The sequence below is a fragment of the Lissotriton vulgaris genome, chromosome 2_1 (genome assembly GCF_964263255.1).
Source record: "Lissotriton vulgaris chromosome 2_1, aLisVul1.2, whole genome shotgun sequence".
Classification (NCBI taxonomy): domain Eukaryota; kingdom Metazoa; phylum Chordata; class Amphibia; order Caudata; family Salamandridae; genus Lissotriton; species Lissotriton vulgaris.
In genome coordinates, this window is record NC_141687.1 from 226390104 (window position 1) to 226412577 (window position 22474).

General features: G+C 43.1%; 1 protein-coding gene across 1 annotated transcript in view; it reads left to right on the forward strand.

Moving 5' to 3' along the window:
• The window catches only part of ZZEF1 (zinc finger ZZ-type and EF-hand domain containing 1), a 1733356-nt gene that overhangs the window by 1656135 nt on the left and 54747 nt on the right, over positions 1–22474 (forward strand). The window contains exon 53 of the mRNA XM_086954803.1: positions 1329–1479. Within this exon, the coding sequence (XP_086810929.1) occupies positions 1329–1479 (151 nt within the window). The remainder of the gene's footprint in view (positions 1–1328; positions 1480–22474) is intronic.

Below are 22474 nucleotides of genomic sequence, written 5' to 3' on the forward strand. Positions count from 1 at the left end.
CAACTATCGGTGGTGAATCAGAGTTTTGGCTCGGGGGTAAAGAATGGGAGATTGGCTCAGTCCTAGCGACTGCCTTCTTTCACTGTTGATTTTGGTTACCACCTGAACCAGATAGTTTTCCATCGTATTGGAAGCAGGGGCAGCAATTTTTTTAGGCATAATATTTAATCACGCAAGTTGAAAGGGGATTAATGCCAAAGAACAGTCAAAGCAAGAGATAGAAAAGGCTAAATCAAATAATATCCCTTGATGCAATGCAATCAATTAAGCAATGGAGTCTTACTTCATAGATCTATCTCTGTCACCAAATAGGCAGGGGGGTCCTGGCCCAGTCCACTCGCGGACAGTCTCGGACTGTCTAAGACTGTCCGCCCTTTGTCCGGGCTTCGTCCGGCACGTACCGCGCGCGTCCTTGCGGGACGAAGGCCCTTGCGCAGCTTTAAGCGCCTCCTGGCGCGCTCGGTGGTAGCGTCAGCCTCAGGAATCCTGGGTAGTGTAGTTGAACCGACCGGCGGAGCCAAGCCCGGCCGGTCGTCCGAGGAGGTTGGGGGCGGAGCCAAGCCCGGCTGTGGATCTGCAATAGGTGAGCCCCGGTGTCCAGCACAAACAAACAACAGGGGACTCTGCCCCTTGCGCAGCTTTAAGCGCCTCCTGGCGCGCTCGGTGGTGTGCCAAGCTACCAGAGGGTTGAGCTCGGGTTAATTTGGGGCTTGCTTGAGCCTCATTGACCTGGACAAGGATTGTTATTGCTGCTTCTGTAGGGTTTCACCCTCCTATCTCCCCTTAACCAGTAATCCAATTTCATACACTAGGCTCGTTGCCTGTTTTCTGTACCTCTATGGAATCTTTTCATTCAGCCCTGAAGTTAAAGCAGAAGCTGTTTAGCCTTGCGGGTCTGAAGTAATCCGTATTCAAACATTTTTTGTGTCCAAATCAAGGGTCTTAAGGATATCTTACGGAACTATTAAAACCTCAGGTTTCATTGTGCATTTTGTCTGTCAGAACTCATGGAATTCTTTGTAGTACTCATCAGTCATGCAGGATTTGAATAAGTTATTTTTGATGAACAATACCATGGCAGCGGGTGTGGTAAAAGGATGTATAGTAGTTTCTACCATTTAACCCTGAGAAGGAGCACAAACTGCGCAGAATCTATCGTGATAGAAAAAGAAGAGATCGCTTTAAATATTGTTGTTGACCTTAGTGCTCCAGGTACAGGTTTTTTGTGCTTACCCTTATTTAATGCTATTGCCTTCTTGTGGTACTTTCTCAGAAGCCTGCATAATATAGTTAATGTGGTATTATCTGTATTCCATATCTTTCTTTAGGGACTGTGATTTGACACTGCTGAAACCCCTTTGGCAGCTCTTCTGCAATATGGAGAACAATCTGTGTCTTGATACCAGTAGTGCAAGTGTTCTACTCCCTCTGCACCGCGCTCTCACAGAACTGTTCTTCATCACAGAGAACACAGCAAACGTGAGTAGAACATATACCCTCAATACATATTTCCAGTATTCTGTACAGTATGCAGATGTAATGCTTATATTTTCAGAAGTCAACAAATGCTGTTTACAGAATGTTTACTACAAATTGCATTAATTTAAAAGTGCAGTTATTGAATTTAGCAAAAAAATGCATTAATTTGTTTACGTCTGGATAGTTAGCAATTTTGTTGATATTCATTTTAAAATTATTTTCTTAATGCCTGTACATAAAATACTGGCCTAGCGTTTGTCAAAACCTTTTGATTTTACGATATATATATATATCTATCTATATATATATATATAGATATATATATATATATATCTATATATCTATATAGATATATATATATATATATATATATATATATTACCTACTGGCTATCGCCAGTAGGTATATATAGTTAGGATTTTTTCCCTATGGGATTTTTGAAAATTCTATGTCTAATAACTTTGGCGTTTGTGGACGGAATCGGCTGAAATTTTCAGGAAAATGGCACATTTTGTTTCTGAGCAGCCCTTGAAAATTTGGGGGGGTTTTGTCGAGGGGGGGCCGAGAAAAAAGGGGGGTCCCAAAACGCGTTTTTCCCATGTTAATTTCCATAGGGCGGTTGGACTCACTTTTAGCTCGAACGGCTGAATGGATTTGCACGAAACTTGGCAAAATTGTAGGGACTGTTAGCCCGATGTGCCTTTGCTAGGTCTCAATATATGTGCTCCAGTAGTTTTTGAGAAATTAACGTTCAAAACAAGATATATATCTGTAACAGCGCTCCGGGCAGCGATCCGGTCCGCTTACTTTTCGCGAAACGGAACTTTGCGCGCAGAAAGCTGATTGGCTCTCCGGTGTCTGTCAACATTCTAAACAGTCCGGAGCGGCCGCCATCTTATCTCTCGCTAGGATCGAGAGAGAAGAAGAGGTGAAAAACGAAGGGGGAATTTATTGAAAGGGGGCAAGGTATACCCCTCTTGACCCCCTAGGAATGTTGTTGGGGTTATTAAAGGGTCCCGTGGGGAAAATAAAAAAAAAATGATTTTTCACGGTAGAAGCGCTTCACGGGCCGCGAACTGGGCCGCAAACTGGTAGCGAAACGGGAATTCGCCATTTTGTGCTTCGTTTTAATTGTTTAGAGACAAAAATTATCGCCGCACATCGGCCACAATGCATGAATATCGCTGAAAAGTCAGCGATATTCATGCATTATCCAGCAAATGCTCTTAGCCATGTTATCCACCTTCCATTGGATAACATGGCTAAAAACTGCTCTGTGCGTGAGCTTTTTTTTTTTTTTTTGCTGCGTGACGTTTGTTAACGTTCGATTCGATGGAAATCAGGAAGTGTTGACCACCATTTTGTCACTGCGAGTAAATATTTTGTTATAAATGAATCCTTATTGATAAACATTGTCTGCGCCATCTTGCCTTTTTGTCCAATGCCACAATTTTGTCGTGCACGGCAGCCATTTTAGATGTCTTGACCAGGGCCACTCTCTGCACGCCGCCGATCCTCAGCATGGCTCCCCACCCTCGCAAGCATCTCCCCCACGCACTGGTCACCCCCGCTCTTTCTCTCATGCATGGGCCATATACTTCCCCCATCTGCGCTGCTCTTCTCTGAGAATCACACCCTGTGCCCGCCCGACACCTCCCTTTCACCCTATTCACTACCGCACCCTCTGACACTCCTCTTCCTCTGTGTCCGATTGTCCAGGCCGGACCTAGGCTATCACCTAGCCCTGCGGATGTAGTTTATGGCCCCAGCTGTAGAGTATCCAGACATGCCAACCCTCCCGATTCAGGCGTGAGACTACTGATTTCAGTGCTAGTCTCCCGCCTCCCGATTCCTGCAAGCAAAAACCCGGGGGCATATTACCAACAACTAGCGATAATTTTTGTCTCTAACTTGTTTAGAGACAAAAATTATCGCCGCACATCGGCGAATTTTATCGCACATAAACCTTGCTATTAGCAAGGTTTATCGCAAATGCGATAAAAAACGGCCGCAATGCATGAATATCGTTGAAAAGTCAGCGATATTCATGCATTATCCAGCAAATGCTCTTAGCCATGTTATCCACTTCCCATTGGATAACATGGCTAAAACTGCTCAGGGCAGGTGTTAGGTTTTGGAGATATTCGCGCTTAGCGCGAATATCTCCAAAAGTTGGTAATAGGAGATAGCGATGGTTAGGGACTGTTTCCAGTCGCTGAAATCTTGGCACGCCCACTTTGCATGTCATTAGTGATAAATATCACTGATATGCAAAGCGGGGCCCAAGATGGTCGCTATCTCCTTTTAGATGTCACTAACTGGTGTTAGCGACAGCTTGGTAATAGGGAGATAATTTTATCTCTTTTTTTTTTTGGCTTTTAAAGCCAAAAAAGCGGAAATAAACCCCCTTGATAATATGCCCCATGATTTCTCGGGGGTTTCAGCTGACAGGGCTTGGTATTGTGTTACGTGCTAATTCTTCCAGGAAACCTCAGAGGGTCGATGCAGGGGTTCTAGAAGGGGTGATAAACCATTTAAGCCTCATGAACAAGCGCATGGTCTTTTAAAGATTTGTGAAGTACTCGGGGCGGCGGTGTGTGTGTGCCCTCTTTCAGGAGCGGGCGGGGGGGGGCACTGCCAGCAACTTGCCAGGCCAGGCAGTGTTCAACACGTGCATCACCCTTTCTCTGCCTGCTATTGCGCTCCATGCTTCGGAAAGGTAAGAAAAAGAACGTGCATTTGAGTTTGAAATGTCCGATCTTGTAGCAGTACACTTGCAAAGCCCACACATGACAATAACCCGATTCAAGGCCCCATTCACCCGATTTTTTAAACATATATAGCACTCCAACAAAGTTAGATTTTAAAACTTTATTAACTTTTAACTATAATGAACGGAACAAAAACTGTAAAAACATTTAAACATTTTTCACCCAAAAAAGCAACAATTGTCAGAAGCTGTCTTTTGTGCTAATAGTCCCAAGGCAGCACAACGTGCTGAGTTCTGGACGGCACCCAGGTGATGTCGCCTGGGTGCCGCACTGGTTTTGGTATCCTACAATGCTGCTCCGAAAATTGGCGTGGGGCGTCCCGGGTGGGGCGGGGGGAGGCCTCGTCAGTAGCGGTCTGTTGTGCGAATAGTCCCAAGGCAGCAGAACGCGCTGAGATGTTGATGGCACCCAGGTGATGTCCAGTAAACTGCCGCACTGGTTTTGGTATCCTACAATGCTGCTCCGAAAATTGGCGTGGGGCGGCCCGGGGGGGGGGGGCGTGGGGGAGGCGGCGTGAACGGGCCTCCCCAGGTGGCGGCCATCCAGCTGAGTTGCGCCCGCTCTTGCGGCTACAGCGTCTCGCTCACCATGTTGTTGAGTTGCTCCCACTCTTGCAGTGCAGCGATAGGCGGCTGCCACATGACTCTTAAAATGGCGGACGGCTCTTCGGTTTTGGGCCTGGTCCACTGAAATGGCCCTGGGACACCTTGGAACTCGGACGCTTGCCTGCTAGGGCTTGGGCTCCATTCTCGAAAAGCGCCCCTTCAGCCGTGAAGATTCTACAAAAGTCTTGGGGGCCCCCGACTCCCGCAGGCTTCCGGTGGGGAGCGGCTGCCATGATTGCTCGCGGAATGACCACGACGGAGCTACGAGATGGTGGTGCTCTCATGCTGACGCCAGCTTTAGTCTGAAACATCCAGAAACAAGGTGGGGCTTTCATCGTTTGGGAAAAAAAAATGTTCTAAACCAATGAAAAGTGTTATTTTTAGGTCATATGACCAAGCCTTCCATCTTTAGGAAACCAAAAGTAAAATGAACCAATGAAAAGTTTTATAAACAAGTCACATGACCTGTTATGCGGCATAGGGCTACAAAAAGCGTAGAAAATCCGTTGGCACGTGAGGCGGCGTCAGTAGCGGACCGATGTGCGAATAGGCCGAAGGCAGCACAACGCGCTGAGATCCGGATGGCACCGAGGTGGTGTCCAGCAAATTGCCGCACTGGTGTGGCCATCCTACAATGCTGCGCCGAAAGACGGCGTGTCCAGCTGAGTTCCGGTCACTCTTGCGGTACAGTGAGTCGAACGCGCCGAGATCCGGATGGCACCGAGGTTGTGTCTAGCAAGTTGCCGCACTGGTGTGGCCATCCTACAATGCTGTGCCGAAAGTCGGCGTGGGGTGCCCCGTTGGCTTATGAGGTGATGTCAGTAGTGGACCGATGTGTGAATAGGTCGGAACCAGCACAAGGCGCCAAGATCCGAATGGCAAGTCCTGGATGTTGAGTGCCATAGTTGAGAGTTCTGAGCAGTGCTTGTAAGACTATCTGAAGCTTATTTGCACCTGCTGCAGCTTCACTGTTGCCCAAGGTGGTGTCCAGCAAATTGCTGCACTGGTGTGGCCATCCTACAATGCTGCGCCGAAAGACGGCGTGTTCAGCTGAGTTCCGGTCACTCTTGCGGTACAGTGACTCGAACGCGCCGAGATCCGGATGGCACCGAGGTGGTGTCCAGCAAGTTGCCGCACTGGTGTGGCCATCCTACAATGCTGCGCCGAAAGTCAGTGTGGGGTGCCCCGTTGGCTTATGAGGTGATGTCAGTAGTGGACCGATGTGTGAATAGGTCGGAACCAGCACAAGGCGCCCTGCACTGTTGAGCTTTTTTCAATGCCTGTTTTTTGTTGTTTCCCCTCCATCAAAAACAAAAAAAAAATATAAAACTGTGCAAAAATACAAAAAAATGTTTAGAAAAGCAGTGCTTGTAAGACTGTCTGAAGCTCTTTTGCACCTGCTGCAGCTTCACTATTGCCCTGGTGTGGACAAAGATCGCCCATGACTTAGGCTGATTGAGAGTTTGTAGAAAAATGGCTTCAGATTTTCCACATATTACTCTTCAACATTCTTCCTAAATGTAACAATGTGAGACTCACTAGGAGAACGGCTGTTTATCTTTCCTTTGAAAATGCTGCCAACAATATTTTCTGAATGGAAGACACCATCTTGTAGCATAAAGGGCCGAAAGGGGTTCTGGTCTGGCCGATTGTTGGTGGAGACATTTTGACTATATCTTGGACCTGCCCGGCCTCGCCCAAAATGGCGCCGGTATAAATGGGACTCGTAACTCCTTGCCCGCAAATGTATATCTAGAAAATTTTATTGTAAGTGGCCCTGTCTTATTTTAATTACAAAATGTACGTCCACCGATTCCGCAACTGTTAGACACCTTAGTTCTTGCAACCTAATGGCCCGCTCGTTACGTTCCTCTACAGTGTAAATGTCTCCTCATCATATACGATTTCAGTTTGCTCCGTGGCCGGCCCAGGTGGTTATAGGCCCGTATTTGTATACTGACATTTTCACAATAAAGGTTTTTAAATCAAACACGGTAGTAGTATTTACATTGGTAAAGTTTTTACTTTTAGTCACTGTTTTCGAATCAGTAAAAGGCAAGTGAAATAAAGCAGTCCAATTACATGACGGATAAAAGGTATAATATGTAGGAACGTAGTAAAGATAAATGGTCAAGGGCAGTTGTGTTTTCCACTCCTGCAACATAAAGTGATCGATAAGAATCTGATAATCAGGCGTATCGGCGACTAAGACAGCAGGCCGAGTCTCTTTTACTCAACGGCTCCGTCATGGAACGAAGAAACGCCCTTTTTCTCGAAAAAGGAATATATTTTACTTGCAGGACAGTTGTAAATTTTCCGGGAAAGTACATTAGCCTGGAATATTATAACATATATGTTTTAAAAAAAATAATGTTCGAAAACAATAAAAAGCGTAATTTTTAGGTCATATGACCAAGCTTTTCATCATTAAAATAACAAAAGTAAAATGAACCAATGAAAAGTTTTATTAACAAGTCACATGACCTGTTATGCTTACGTTACGCGCTGCGCGCCGCGCCCCGGATCACTTCCGGGTGCGCTAACGCGGCGTGTCATATAACGCATTACGCGACAACGTAGGTCAAGAATATAGTCAAAATGTCTCCACCAACCAGCGTTCGGAACACAACCCCTTTCAGCAGTCCAAAGAGTTCTGTTAAATGACAACAGAGGGGACAGGCAACAAGAACCATCAGTCAAAGAGGGGGGGGCAAGTTCTTCTCTTCCGGGTCATGTTGGGGCGCTACCGGAACTGATCGAATTGGTAGTCTACAGTGTTTCTGGATGTTTCAGACTAAAGCTGGCGTCAGCATGAGAGCACTACCATCTCGTAGCTCCGTCGTGGCCATTCCACGAGCAGACATGGCAGCCGCTCCCCACCAGAAGCCTGCGGGAGTCGGGGGCCCCCAAGACTTTTGTAGAATCTTCACGGCTGAGGGGACGCTTTCGAGAATGGGACCCAAGCCCTATCAGGGAAGCGTCCGAGTTCCAAGGTGTCCCAGGGCCATTTTAGTGGACCAGGCCCAAAACCGAAGAGCCGGCCGCCATTTTGAGAGTCCTGTGGCAGCCGCCTATCGCTGCACCGCAAGAGCGGGAGCAACTTAACTACATGGTGAGCGAGACGCTGTAGTCGCAAGAGCGGGCGGTAAACAGCTGAATGGCGGAAGAGGCACAGTGTAGCAAAAGCGGGCGGAATGGCAACTAAAACGGTAAAGGGGCGCCCCACTACAGCGTGTCTTCAGGTCAAACGGATTGTGGGACAAAGTCCAGAATAGAAGAGTCATCAAAAGGCAAAAAGTTCCGCCGGACCCCGGGAGCCGGCCGCCTATGTCGGGGGCGATCTCAGGCTACACCAGTGCTATAAGACTTGGGGAGGGGGTCGGAGCCAAGCGTCTTCTCCGAGTCCGTGCCATCACACCGCCCCTCGGGGGCCTCCGTCAAGAGGTTTAGGGAGGTACCATATAACATTGTTTTCAAATGCAGTCAGGTCCACAAACGACCCTCACTTACTTTGAGAATAGTGAAGCTGCAGTAGGTGGAAATAAGCTTCAGACAGTCTTACAAGCACTGCTTTTGTAAACATTTTTTGATTTTTTTTGTATTTTTGCACAGTTTTATATTTTTTTTTTGTTTTTGATGGAGGGGAAACAACAAAGCACAGGCATTGAAAAAGGCTCAAACTCAGAACTCTGAACTATGGCACCCAACATCCAGGACTTTCCATCCGGATCTTGGCGCCTTGTGCTGCTTCCGACCTATTCACACATCGGTCCACTACTGACATCATCTTATAAACCAACGTTATGTAAATAGTTATTTATTAAAATGTTTTACCCTGTTTCTTTGCTGGTGTGTTGTCTATATTTTTAATATTTGCATAGGGTTTGTCGTTATTTTGGGCGGGGTGGGTGACGGAGCCGAGCTGTCTTGCAGCCCTCATGGTGTGGAGCTCAGTTCATCTCACTATTTTCGTATTTCTCATGAAGGGTTGTTTATAATATTTCTATTTTAGCGAGGTCAAAAAGAGATCCAATTAGTGGCCTACTGATTTTGCTCGATTACTTTTATTTTTTTACACGATTTTTCACGATCTGCAAAGACTAAACAGAGTATTGCGACTTTGTGCTTGTTTGTAAATAGAGAATGAACCAAAGAGAATCAATTGAAAAACAGTAAATGCTTGGATAATAATCAATCAAATGGAGAGACAAGCAGGCAGGACGGATTACAACGGGGGTAAAGGCCTGCGTTAACTACTCTTCACTATCTGCAAAGAGAGAGTACTACTAAGAGAAAAGAGGGGAGGGGGGCAGCGTTCAAAGCACATCAGCGTGCATAAATACGAAAATGTTTTTATCTATCACGTACTTGACATTTTAAAGCTTTTCATATTTGCTATTAAAAAACCAATGAAATTCACAGAAAAAACCATAGGTTATAGTGGATATATAGTTAGGAATTTGCATTTCAAAACCTTGAAAATTCAATGAAAAAACCATTGGTTTTAGGCCATATATAGTTAGGGATTTGCATTTACAAAACCTTATTTTACTCGCATAAAACCATTGAAATTCCATATATAGTTATAAGCGCTAACTATATATCGCGCACCCGCAATCCACTGCTGATGATGTCACATATTACATCATTCATGACATGGTTAGTGACATCACTGATGACATCACTGATGACATCTCAAATGACATCACTGATGACATCACTGATTACAACATCCAGTGACTGTATGTATCTGTAAAGTTAAAATATGTTTTACATATTGAAGAATGAGTGGATATATAAGTGTCTGGATGAAGGATTTACTAGGTGCATGACTGACTGATTGAGTGAGTGATTAAATGTGTCTCACTGAGTGCATGGGTTAGTGACTAAACTGTTTTAATTTGTGCATCATTATATCTGTTGTTCTACAAACTGCTGCATATGTTGATCAGTAGCTATATGAGTAACTGTATGGGTTATTGATTGGTTGTCCAAGTATTTGTATGGGAAACTGAGTGTGTGTGTATGGGTGGCTGGAAGGTGTGTGACTCTGTACATAGATGTGTGAGTAGTTGATTCACTATATGTATAGATTCAAAAGTGCATGTGCAAACAGCTGTATGGGCGGTTGACTGTGCATGAGTGTATTAGTGAGTGAATGGATATCTCAGTGCTACATGTCAAATTAAGTACATATGTAAAACACAGTACATGTGAGAGTTGACATCTATAAATAACTGTGCATAAGAGCCAGTGAATGTGTGAGTGGCTGTATGGATCATTGTGAACATGTATCAGAGATTGTATAAGAGAGTAAAGTAAATATGTGTTAGTATATGTTTGAATAAGTAAGGTGTGTATAACTGTATAGTTGAGAAAATGGAGGTGTGATTGATTTTTGGCATAACTGACTAGGTGTGTGAGTAACTCCATGGATGAGTGACAGTCTGTGACTGTCTGTTTACACTGATTGTATCTAAGGTTATATTAGAGTCTGAAGAGGTTCATGGTATTATCACATGAATGATATCATCAGTGATGTTATCAGTCATGTCAAATGAGATGTTTTCAGTGATGTCATCAGTGATGTCATTTGAGATGTCATCAGTGATGTCATCAGTGATGTCACTAACCATGTCATGAATGATGTAATATGTGACATCATCAGCAGTGGATTGCGGGTGCGCGATATATAGTTAGCGCTTATAACTATATATGGAATTTCAATGGTTTTATGCGAGTAAAATAAGGTTTTGTAAATGCAAATCCCTAACTATATATGGCCTAAAACCAATGGTTTTTTCATTGAATATATATATATATATCTATATCTATATATCTATATAGATATATATATATATATCTATATCTATATATATATATATAGATATATATCTATATATATATATAAAATTCACTGAAAAAACCATAGGTTATAGACCATATATAGTTAGGAATTCGCATTTACAAAACCTTATTTTACTCACACAAAACCATTGAAATTCCATATATAGTTAGTTGCACTAACTATATATCGCGCACCCGCAATCCACTGCTGATGATATCACATATTACATCATTCATGACATGGTCAGTGACATCACTGATGACATCACTGATGACATCTCAAATGACATCACTGATGACATCTCAAATGACATCACTGATGACATCACTGATGACATCTCATTTGACATTACTGATCACATCACTGATGATATCATTCATGTGATACTACGATGAACCTCTTCAGACTCTAATATAACCTTGGATACAATCAGTGTAAACAGACACTCACAGACTGTCACTCATCCATGGAGTTACTCACACACCTAGTCAGTCATGCAAAGAATCAATCACACCTCCATTTCCTCAACTATACAGTTATACAAACTTTACTTATTCAAACATATACTAACACATATTTACTCTCTTATACAATCCCTGATACAAGTTCACAATGATCCATACAGCCACTCACACATTCACTGGCTCTTATGCACAGTTATTTATATATGTCAACTCTCACATGTACTGTGTTTTACATATGTACTTACTTTGACATGTAGCACTGAGATATCCATTCACTCACCAATACACTCATGCACACAGTCAACCGCCCATACAGCTGTTTCCACATGCACTTTTGAAACCATACATCTAGTGAATCAACTGCTCACACATCTATGCACAGAGTCATACACCTCCCAGCCACCCACACACACACTCAGTCTCCCATACAAATACTTGGGCAACCAATCAATAACCCATATAGTTACTCATATAGCTACTTATCAACACATGCAACAGTTTACAGAACAACAGACATAACGATGCACAAATTAAGACAGTTTAGTCACTAACCCATGCACTCAGTGAGACACATTTAATCACTCACTCATACAGTCAGTCATGCACCTACTAAATCCTTCATCCAGACACTTATACATCCACTCATTCTTCAATATGTAAGACATATTTTAACTTTACAGAAACATACAGTCACTGGATGTTGTCATCAGTGATGTCATCAGTGATGTCATTTGAGATGTCATCAGTGATGTCATCAGTGATGTCACTGACCATGTCATGAATGATGTAATATGTGACATCATCAGCAGTGGATTGCGGGTGCGCGATATATGGTTAGTGCAACTAACTATATATGGAATTTCAATGGTTTTGTGTGAGTAAAATAAGGTTTTGTAAATGCGAATTCCTAACTATATATGGTCTATAACCTATGGTTTTTTCAGTGAATTTTCAAGGTTTTGTAAATGCTAATTCCTAACTATATATGGTCTATAACCTATGGTTTTTTCAGTGAATATATATATATACATACATATATAAACATATATCATCTGTATATCTATATAAATACAAACATAAATGCATGCATACATATACATATATGCATACAGATGCATGTTATTTACATGAAAGTTGAAAAAACACTAATAAAAGCAAAGCTAAAAAGCCACCTCATTACAAACAGAATGGCTTTAACTTAAACGAGGGCGAGATCTATTGCATTTTCAATGCTTGTTTACTTTGGTTCCATCAAGAAGGCATTCAGAAGTGTCACACATTTGCCATAAATTCTGAATGTTAGCACTCTAGTTGCACATTAGATCACTGTAGTAAAGCTACTGCTCTCCAGGGACGTCTGCTGCTGGTATTCAAAGTGCATGTTTCAGTCTGCATGTCAGAATTTTTTTAATGAAATAGAAGAGGATTTGAGAAGTCACTCAAAATGATCCCTAATTTTTCTTTCTGAAGCACTAATCATACTTTCTATGGCAACATTAACCCCCTCATGTTGCTCCTTTTTAAATTGAGTGTTTTCAGACTTACCACTTCATTCCAATCAAGATGGCTTCTGGTGTGCCATACTTTTGTCATAAGTAAGACTGTTAGCGCTCTAGTTGTTCTTTAGAACACTCTGGGACATTCTGTCATTGGGGTATACTTGGGGTACATCTGGGTGATATTTGGGCTACATTTAGGCTCTTTTGTCTCTGGTGGCCATCTTGGGAGACTGTATGTCAGAATTTTTTAATGAAATTGAAGAGGGTTTGAGAAGTCACTCAAAATGTGCCCTAATTTTTCTTTCTGCAGCACTAATCATAATTCATATGGCAAAATATACCCCCTCATTTTGTTCCTTTTTAAATTAAATGTTTTAAGAGTTACCCCTTTCTTCCAATCAAGATGGCTTCAGGTGTGCCATACCTTTGTAATAAGTAGAACTGTTAGCGCTCTAGTTGTTCTTTAGAACACTCTGGGACATTCTGTCATTGGGCTATACTTGGGCTACATCTGGGTGATATTTGGGCTACATTTGGGCTATTTTGTCTCTGGTGGCCATCTTGGGAGACTGCATGTCAGAATTTTTTAATGAAATAGAAGAGGATTTGAGAAGTCACTCAAAATGTGCCCTAATTTTTCTTTCTGCAGCACTAATAATACCTTCTATTGCATAATATACCCCCTCATTTTGTTCCTTTTTAAATTAAATGTTTTAGGAGTTACCACTTTATTCCCATCACGATGGCTCCAGGTGTGCTATACCTTTGTAATACGTAGGACTGTTAGCGCTCTAGTTGTTCTTTAGAACACTTTAGGAGGCTGCAGTAGAGCACAAAGGAATCAACTGACAGTCTCTGTCCTTGTTGGATGTACATGTTCTACTGAGAATGTCAGACTTCATTTTCACATGACTGAGAAAGATAATGTGAATTTACAGAAAATATGCTTTCAGTTTAGCTTATAGATCCCCTTCCAAACCACTGTGGGAAAATCATGAGATATTAGTTTTCTTTCAAGCAATATTCATGATATCACAGCAGAAGGCTTTTTCACATGGTAAAATCACCTTAGAACACACCACAATTCCTAAAACGAGTATGGTACCATCAACAAATGATTTATAATGTAACTAAAGTCCTAAAACCCTCTATTAACTACAATGCTTTTTAATGAGGTGCTATCATGTATATTGGTCCCAAGATGGCTGACAACACTTCTTGGATGAAGTGCTGACAGCCAATCAGATCAGATGTGTGGTTAGGCTCCGCCCAGATATATATACTTTTTTGAACCTAAATTACTCAAAATCCACTGGAGCACATATATTGAGACCTAGCAAAGGCACATCGGACTAACAGTCCCTACAATTTTGCCAAGTTTCGTGCAAATCCATTCAGCCGTTCGAGCTAAAAGTGAGGCCAACCGCCCTATGGAAATTAACATGGGAAAAACGCGTTTTGGGACCCCCCTTTTTTCTCGGCCCCCCCTTGATGAAACCCCCCCAAATTTTCAGGGGCTGCTCAGAAACAAAATGTTCCATTTTCCTGAAAATTTCAGCTAATTCCGTCCACAAACGCCAAAGTTATTAGACATAGAATTTTCAAAAATCCCATAGAGAAAAAATCCTAACTATATATACCTACTGGCGACTGCCAGTAGGTAATACTCTATCGTTTCTTCCCTCTTGGAGGTGATGTTGAAAAAGAAAAAATACCTTTGAACATATCTCGTGTTTTAATGGAAATTATTGCATATCATCACAAAAATATGGACTTTAAATAATAATTTGTTTTCCTTTTATCACCTTTGGTCACTTGTATATAATTGATTTTATGCACAATTTGGGCACTTAAATGTGAAGATTAAGTTTATTACTCCAAAGGGACTACAAATCCCACAATACTTAGAGGCACTCAACAGGATTGACAGGAAATGATATGTCAAATTCAAAATAGTACTTTAACAGTTGTTGTTTGAGCACAAACTAGGATCGTGAGCAAGTTCTTATGATATGACCGAAACGCCTTGATCTGTTGCTTTTACTTGAAATAATGAGCAGAATACTTCATGAATAAAAGATGAATTGCTTTCCATTTACGGAGTGAGACCCTGTTCCTTCTGCTTGGGAGGAGTTGTGTGTTATAATTAGCGGTCTGGCTTGACCGCAAGGATTCCCCACTGGTAAAAGAGCACCGAGTAGCCAGACGGAGTGAACCTGCACTGGAGGACATTTTTAAGTCGGGTCGGTAAGCTGCCTGCAAAATGAGGAAAACCAGCATTCTGAGAAGCTGGATACAGAGGACACATTAGTTGCAAACCGGAGGGTCCAGGTAAGCGTGCCAACTGCCAGCGTAATGATTGTGAGTTTTACATGGAAGCGCATGTAAGCGCGAAGCAGGTTAACTATCTAAACTTAGGAAACTGAATTGAAAAGCACTGCAGCGAGAGTTTTAATGGAAATGAGCGTATAGAAATTTAATTCGATATTTTGTTTCAGGAAAGTTTAAACATAGATGCGCAATTGAGATGCTTTATGGGAAACCCAGGGCATAGGAACAAAAAAATATCTAACCAGCTGGTTGAAAATAAGCTCGGAAACTTAAACAATAATATTAAAGGGAAAGTTATTAACATGGAAAAACGAGACGCCAAAAGGAATGAATTTATGACAACAGTGTTCGAAAAAGACAGTGATGTGGAAAATGAAACCCAATGGAAAACAATTGGGGGGAAAACGGATATAAAAAGCAAGCTGAGAATGTGGGAAAAATTGAGTAGGAAAGAAATCAATAAATCACGGGAGCTAATCACATTAAAAAAGTATCTTGCAGTCCAGAGAGTGCCCAGAGGCTTAAGAATAATGCTAATACCCAGCAACCAAGACTCAACCAATGAATTCCTGCAAGAATGGGGTGAATTCATCCTGACCTCATCATTGAGTTTAATGAATATATTGATCAAACATATTGAAATAAGCCTAAACAAAATCAAGTAACAACTACAGGATGTAGAAAAAGAACTACTAACACTCAAACTGGCATCTGAGATGACCAAGTTCAAAGAGGAATTGGAGGGTCAAATAGAGAATCATGGGACACAGTAAGAAAACGAAAACAAACTAAATTCTTGCGGGACAAGAATGATTACATGGAGGGACGTATATTCTCATTTGCCCACAAAATTGATCCATTTAAGCAACAGGACAGAATGAACAGTGCAACTGGTGTCTCCAGCAGCTTCTCCTCGCTAACATCAACGGATGCAAGCGAGGTTGAGCCAGAAACATCAACAGATAACACCAAACTTACATTTTATGGGGACATGCGCCTCGTATTACAGCAAAGACAATGGGAACAAAACCGAATGAGTCAACAGTGCCAAAGGGGCAGACGAAGAGGGCATTATTGGACCCCAAGAAACCAAAGAGAAGCGGCAAGAGAGCTAAACGAGACATCCGAGAAGATCGGAGCCACAACGAGGCGCATGCGGCAAAAGAAAAACCACTGAACCCAATGGATGAACTGCAAGTTGTAAATTTATCAAAAAGAATAATGACAGATGCTGAAATATCTCTCCTCAAACGTGGGATAAATTTCTGCCCAACACAACAGATGAATGTGGCACAGCTCAGAATTGATTTCTACCAATATGTTACAAAAATTAAACTTGCAAAGATTTTTTGTGAAATGCGGGTACAAACTAAATCAATTACGCAACCAGTATCAAACTTACGGCAAAGGATTCAGAAAGCTTTTTTAACCTTACTAAATCTTAATGTGGAAAAGGAAGATGAAAATATATCCCTCCAATCGGCATGTACTCAAATGGGAGCGAGGTTGAGTGGCAAATTACCAAAATCTAAATTTTACCCCCAATTGACACCAGGAAATAAGGTGGACTTATTCCAGGAAGCAGTGGTTAAAGATATATATACAAAATAAAAAGATCTAAGTATACAGATAATCTAACAAAGTCAGAAAGAGAAGCTCTGGAGTGCCTCACAAGGTACAATCAAATTGAAATCAAAATTGCCGACAAAGGCGGGACGTGGTGATTTGGGACCGGAGCGCCTATGTCACAGAAGCACACCGTCATCTGAAAGATGTGGAATACTATGAAAGATTGAAAATCAGTCCAACTATCGACATCAAAATGAATTTGGACAAAAAAAACTCTCAGAATGGGCATCAAAGAATCTGATTGATGAAGAGGAGTGGAAATATCTTACTGAACAATTTCCAATGACGGCTAATATCTTTTTCCTTCCTAAGCTGCATAAAGACTCTTAAAAACCACCAGGCAGACTCATTCTATCTGCCAAGGGCTCACTGTTGGAGCTGATTGCCAACTATATTGATCATTTTTTAGCACCCTATGTTTCCAAATTGAACTCCTACATAAAGGACACTAACAACTTACTGAGAAACTTACAAAATACACCTTGGCAAGAAACATATCATCTTGTTACGATGGATATCATAGCCCTCTACACCAACATTGAGAATGAGATGGGAATGAAGGCCTGTGAAATTTTTCTTCAGGAAAGAAATATCCATTACAGTGATCATAACAAGATGTTATTGGGCCTAATCTCAATCTGTTTGACACAAAACATCTTTGTCTTTGGCGAAGAGATATACCCGCAAAATAAGGGGACAGCAATGGGATTTTCCTTTAGCCCAAGCTATGCCTGCCTGGCACTGGGGTGGTGGGAAACCTAAGTGGCCTGGCACCCGCGACATGACAAATTTGTGAACAAGATGTGGAGTTGTTTCATAGAGGACCTATTGATCATTTGGGATAGAGCAAAAGCTGAATTCCAGGATTATTTTAAAATCTTAAACACAGCAATAACAAATCTAAAATTCACCTATGAGATCAGTGGCGAGAGGGTGACTTTCCTGGACACTGAAATATACATCAGAAATGATCCATTTCGAACAGCCCTACATTGCAAAATAACAGCCACAAATGCAACACTGGAAGCCACAAGCTTCTACCAGCCCTCCCTCATTGCAAGTATACCTTACGGTGAATTCTTGAGGATTCGAAGAATCTGTACTGAAGAAGTGGAATGGCAAAAACACAGCGAAGCAACAGCTATAATATTTGAACAAAGGCAGTACAAGAAGAGCATAGTGAAGAGATGCTGGAAAAAATCAAATGAAAGATCAAGGAAAGACTACCTAACCCTAAAACTGAGAACGGAACCTGAACGACTGGAACCCATAAGGATGATCATGGATTAATCAAAAGACTCTAAATAGATAAATAAAATCTTAAGAAAGAACTGGAAAATTCTTCATCTGGATGAAACTGTGGGGAATTTTGTAGGAAAACATCCAACAATAGCGTATCGAAGAGCCAGAAACTTAAAAGATCGTTTAGTGCATAGTCACTACAAAGGGAAAAAGAACACTCAATGGCTTAACACAAAAGGGTTCGTCAAATGTAATGTAAATCATCAAATCCACAACAGAAATAAAACTAGCAAACAACAAAAGGTGGAAAATCAAAGAATTAATTTCTTGCAAAAGCAAATTTACAGTATATGTTATAGAATGTCCGCGCCAACTAAAATATATATGCAGCACATTTTGCGAACTCAAAAAGCAAATATTAGAACATGTTCGGGCAACATCTAATAGGGATAAAATAAAACGCAGTAGCAAGACACATGGAGCAATCCCACATGAGCAATTGGAAACTCTTGAAATTCTATGGCATAGAAACAGTACAACTGAATGACAGGTGTGGCAATAGAAAAAGAACTCTACGCCAGAAGGAATCACGCCACATCATAAACCTAAGAACGTTGACACCCAAAGGGTTAAATCTAAGTGAGGAACTGTATAGTCACCTCTGAAGGAAAAAAAGGAAATGAGAAAACAAGAAAGAAATAATCAAGTAGAGACCTTGTGTCATTCCTAAAGACTTCGTATTAGAAATGAACACTATGTGCAATCAAAAACACCATGAACAAAACAGGATCTCATTGGGATAGAATTGTAATTTGAGATATGAAGGGATACATGAATTAATTAAGATCAACCCACTGGAGGGGATAATTTCTATTTATTCTATCTTTTCTTCCCTCTTGGAGGTGGTGTTAAAAAAGAAAAAAATAACTTTGAACACATCTCGTGTTTTAATGGAATTGATTGCATATCATCACAAAAATATGGACTTTAGATAATGATGATTTGTTTTCATTTGATCACCTTTGTTCACTTGTATATTATTGATTTCTGTGGATACATCTACCAGTGGATTCCTCACCTTGTGAATATCCCCTGCACCAGCAGCATTCATAAATTTTTTGTTGCTCTCTACGCCGACGAGGACGACGTCGTAGAACCATGGCTCCGCTCGCGATCCCGCTGACATCACTGAAGCCATAAAGGAGCCTCATCGGCGTGATGACGTCAGTTTCCTTTTTTCTGCGCCGTCAACGCTAACGGTTTGTCTAGGACTCTCCGTAGTTTCACTTGATACTTTGTGTTTCTGTCTGTATTCCTGTGCTTCTTCTTATTTCCTTTCATGGATGTTGTCGAGGAAGTCCGGGTTCAAGCCTTGCAACGAGTGCGGAGGGCATATGTCCATTACTGATCCACATGAAGACTGCATTTGGTGTCTGTCATCTGATCACGACGTCGAGGGATGTGCCTGATGCAGGAAAATGAATCCGAAGGCTTTGAAAGAAAGAGAAGCGAAGCTCTTCATGGCAAAAATGAGGAAAGAAAAAAGAGGAAGTAGAAGGTCGAGGTTTTGCTCCAGGTCGAGGTCAGGCTCGAAATCGACGTTGGGCATGCTTCAAGAGCCAAGAAACATAAAAAGAAGAGGCACTCTTCGAAGCGTCATTCTGATAGAGAGGCGGCGCCGAAGTCGACTTCTCCAGTCCATCGACGCCGTAAGGACTTCGTGTCTCCTTCTCCCTCGAATCCAGCTTCTCCGGTGAAATCGAAATCGCCTGCAGTTTCTCCTGTTCGATCTTCGGGTCTGGTAGAAGAGGTTCCTGTGCCGAATGATCAGGCGATTCCATCGGATCCGCTGTCGGCGCCGGCTGGCCCAAACATGGCTACGCGTCTGAATCTGAGTCTTTCCCTGGGGCCTATCCTCCTTTTCCAAGCCCGGGACAAAATCCTTGGCATTAATTAAATGCGATGTATGGAGTATTCCATAGCGCTATGTACCCCTCTGGAGCACATTCGGGTCCCATGGGTCCATTAGCATTTAATCTGAGGGTTCCTCAGGCCTATGCCCAGGCTGCCTTCATACCATTCCTTCCGGCTGCGCCGTCTTGGCATTTCCCGGCGCCAAGGACGTCAATGCCGTTTCCATCCTCTCCAGCACAGTCAGCTCGACCTCGATCGGCGCAGGCTGTGCCGATGGATCCGTGTACGACGCCGGCTCTAGGTCCTTCAGAGTCGGTCTCCGCTCCACCGGCGTCGGTGCCTAGAATAAGGCCACCTGTCTTTTGGGTCGCTATATCCATGCCCTTATGGACGCAGCGAAACAGCTTGCCCCAAAATTGTCCGAAGATGACAGGAAAAATTTTAATGAGATGTTACAGGACACTCAAGCGGCTGCTCATCAGGTGATTCAGAGTGGTTTGGACACGGCGGACTTTGTCGCCAGGATCATGGGATCTTCTGTGGCTACAAAAAGAATTGCCTGGCTTAAATCTTCAGAGTTCTCCCCAGTTGTACAGGCAACACTTTTGGACCTACCTTTCGATGGCTCTGGTCTCTTTGGCAAGAAAGCAGATGCGGCCCTGGAAAGATTTAAAGATAGTTAGGCAACGGCCAAATCTCTAGGCCTTCAGTCCCAGCCTAGGGGTTCAAAGTTTAGGAGGTATAGAGGTTTTGGGAGATCGTCCTTTCGCTCCAACAAACAACCTCAGCAGCAGCAACAGCAGCAGCAGAATACCTTGTATAGATTCTACAGGGGCAAAAATAGAGGTCGCCCACGAGGTAGTCAGCCCTCCTCCTCCTTTTCCTCCCCTCCTATTACCACAGCAAAGCAGCCATAGATCCGCCTTTCAGGATCATGTCGGTCCTGTAGGGGGTCGGCTTACTTATTTTCTGCAAGATTGGGAATCGGTCACTACATACCTTTGGGTTCTCAATCTTGTGGAGAATGGGTATGCTCTTCCCTTTCTGGAATTCCCTCCAAATTACCCTCCTTGCCAAGGGATTTGCTCAGAGGACCACCTATTTCTCCTGTAGGAGGAAGTCCTAACATTACTGAAAAAAGGTGCAATAGAGGTGGTTCCGGTGCAGGAAAGGGGTCAGGGTTGCTACTCCCGGTATTTCCTGATACCCAAAAGGATGGCAGGTTACGTCCAATCCTGGATCTCAGGATCTTGAATCTTTTTCTGAAGCAGGAAAGGTTCAAGATGCTCAACCTTGCGCAGGTTCTTCAAGCGCTGCAACATGAGGATTGGATGGTGTCTATCGACTTGCAGGACGCGTATTTTCATATTCTGATCCTGAAGTCGCACAGGAAGTATCTCAGTTTCACGGTAGGGTCGCAACATAATCAGTTTGCGGTCCTTCCGTTTGGTCTTACTATTGCACCTCGAGTGTTCACCAAGGTTATGGCAGTGGTGGCAGCCCACCTCAGAAGGTCAGGGATTTCGGTTTTCCCCTATCTGGACGACTGGCTGATCAAAGCAGGGTCGCCGGAGAAGGTGTCATCATCTGCAAGTGACAACGCAGCTGTTGTACAGATTGGGTTTTTCGATAAACGTGCCCAAGTCTCACCTAGTGCCCTCTCAGCGCAACCTGTTTATAGGGGCGGTACTGGACACTACTGTCTGTCGAGCATTCCCTCCTCCTCAAAGGATTCTCGACATTCAGTAAATTATTCCTTTGTTTTACAATGGAGCGGTCAGTCCAGTCCAGAAGGTCCTTCGCCTGCTCAGTCTGTTTGCTTCCTGCATTCTGTTGGTCAATCATGCACGCTGGCACATGAGGGCGCTCCAGTGGTGCCTCCACAGGCAGTGGTATCAGCACAACGGAGATCTCAGGGAGTCTGTGAGGATCTCCAGAGAAGCTGCGGCGGATCTATCTTGGTGGAGCGTGGAAGGCAAACTGTCTCAAGGGAAGCCCTTCCATCTACCTCCATCGGTGGCCAAAGTGATAACGGATGCATCCACTCTAGGGTGGGGTGCTCATCTGGGGGACCTGGAGATCAAGGGTCTTTGGTCGCCAGAGGAAAGGTTGTTTCACATCAACCTTCTGGAGTTACGGGCGTTACATTTGGCGCTCAAGGCCTTCCTCCCTTCCCTTTGCGGTCAGTCGGTTTAAGTCCTGACGGGCAACACTACTGCTCGTCACGTCTTCCGGAAGCCAAGAAGGGTGTGGTACACAGATCTTCTCCACCTCTCCTTGTGCCCTCCGCTCCGTCTCCCTCTCAGGACAGATCTCCTCTCGCAGTCGCAGGGGCAGGTTCTACACCCCCACCTCCAGAGCCTACACCTTCAAGCCTGGAGATTGAACGAGGCAACCTGAATTCTTTTTCTCTTCCTTCTGACGTGGTTGAATTTATTTTGTCTGCCAGACGTCTCTCCACCAAGTCTATTTATTCCTATAGGTGGTCCAAATTTGTTCATTGCTGTGGGGAAAAGTCTACTGACCCTTTAAGGGCTCGCTTATCTGACATTCTTCAGTTTGCTCTGTCTCTGGCCCAGCAGGGTTTTGCTGTGGCTACTGTGAAAGGCTATTTATCGGCTTTGTCTGCGTTCCTATGCTTGCCGGACAGCCGTCTTTGTTTAAATCACCCATTGTGTTAAGATTCATTAAG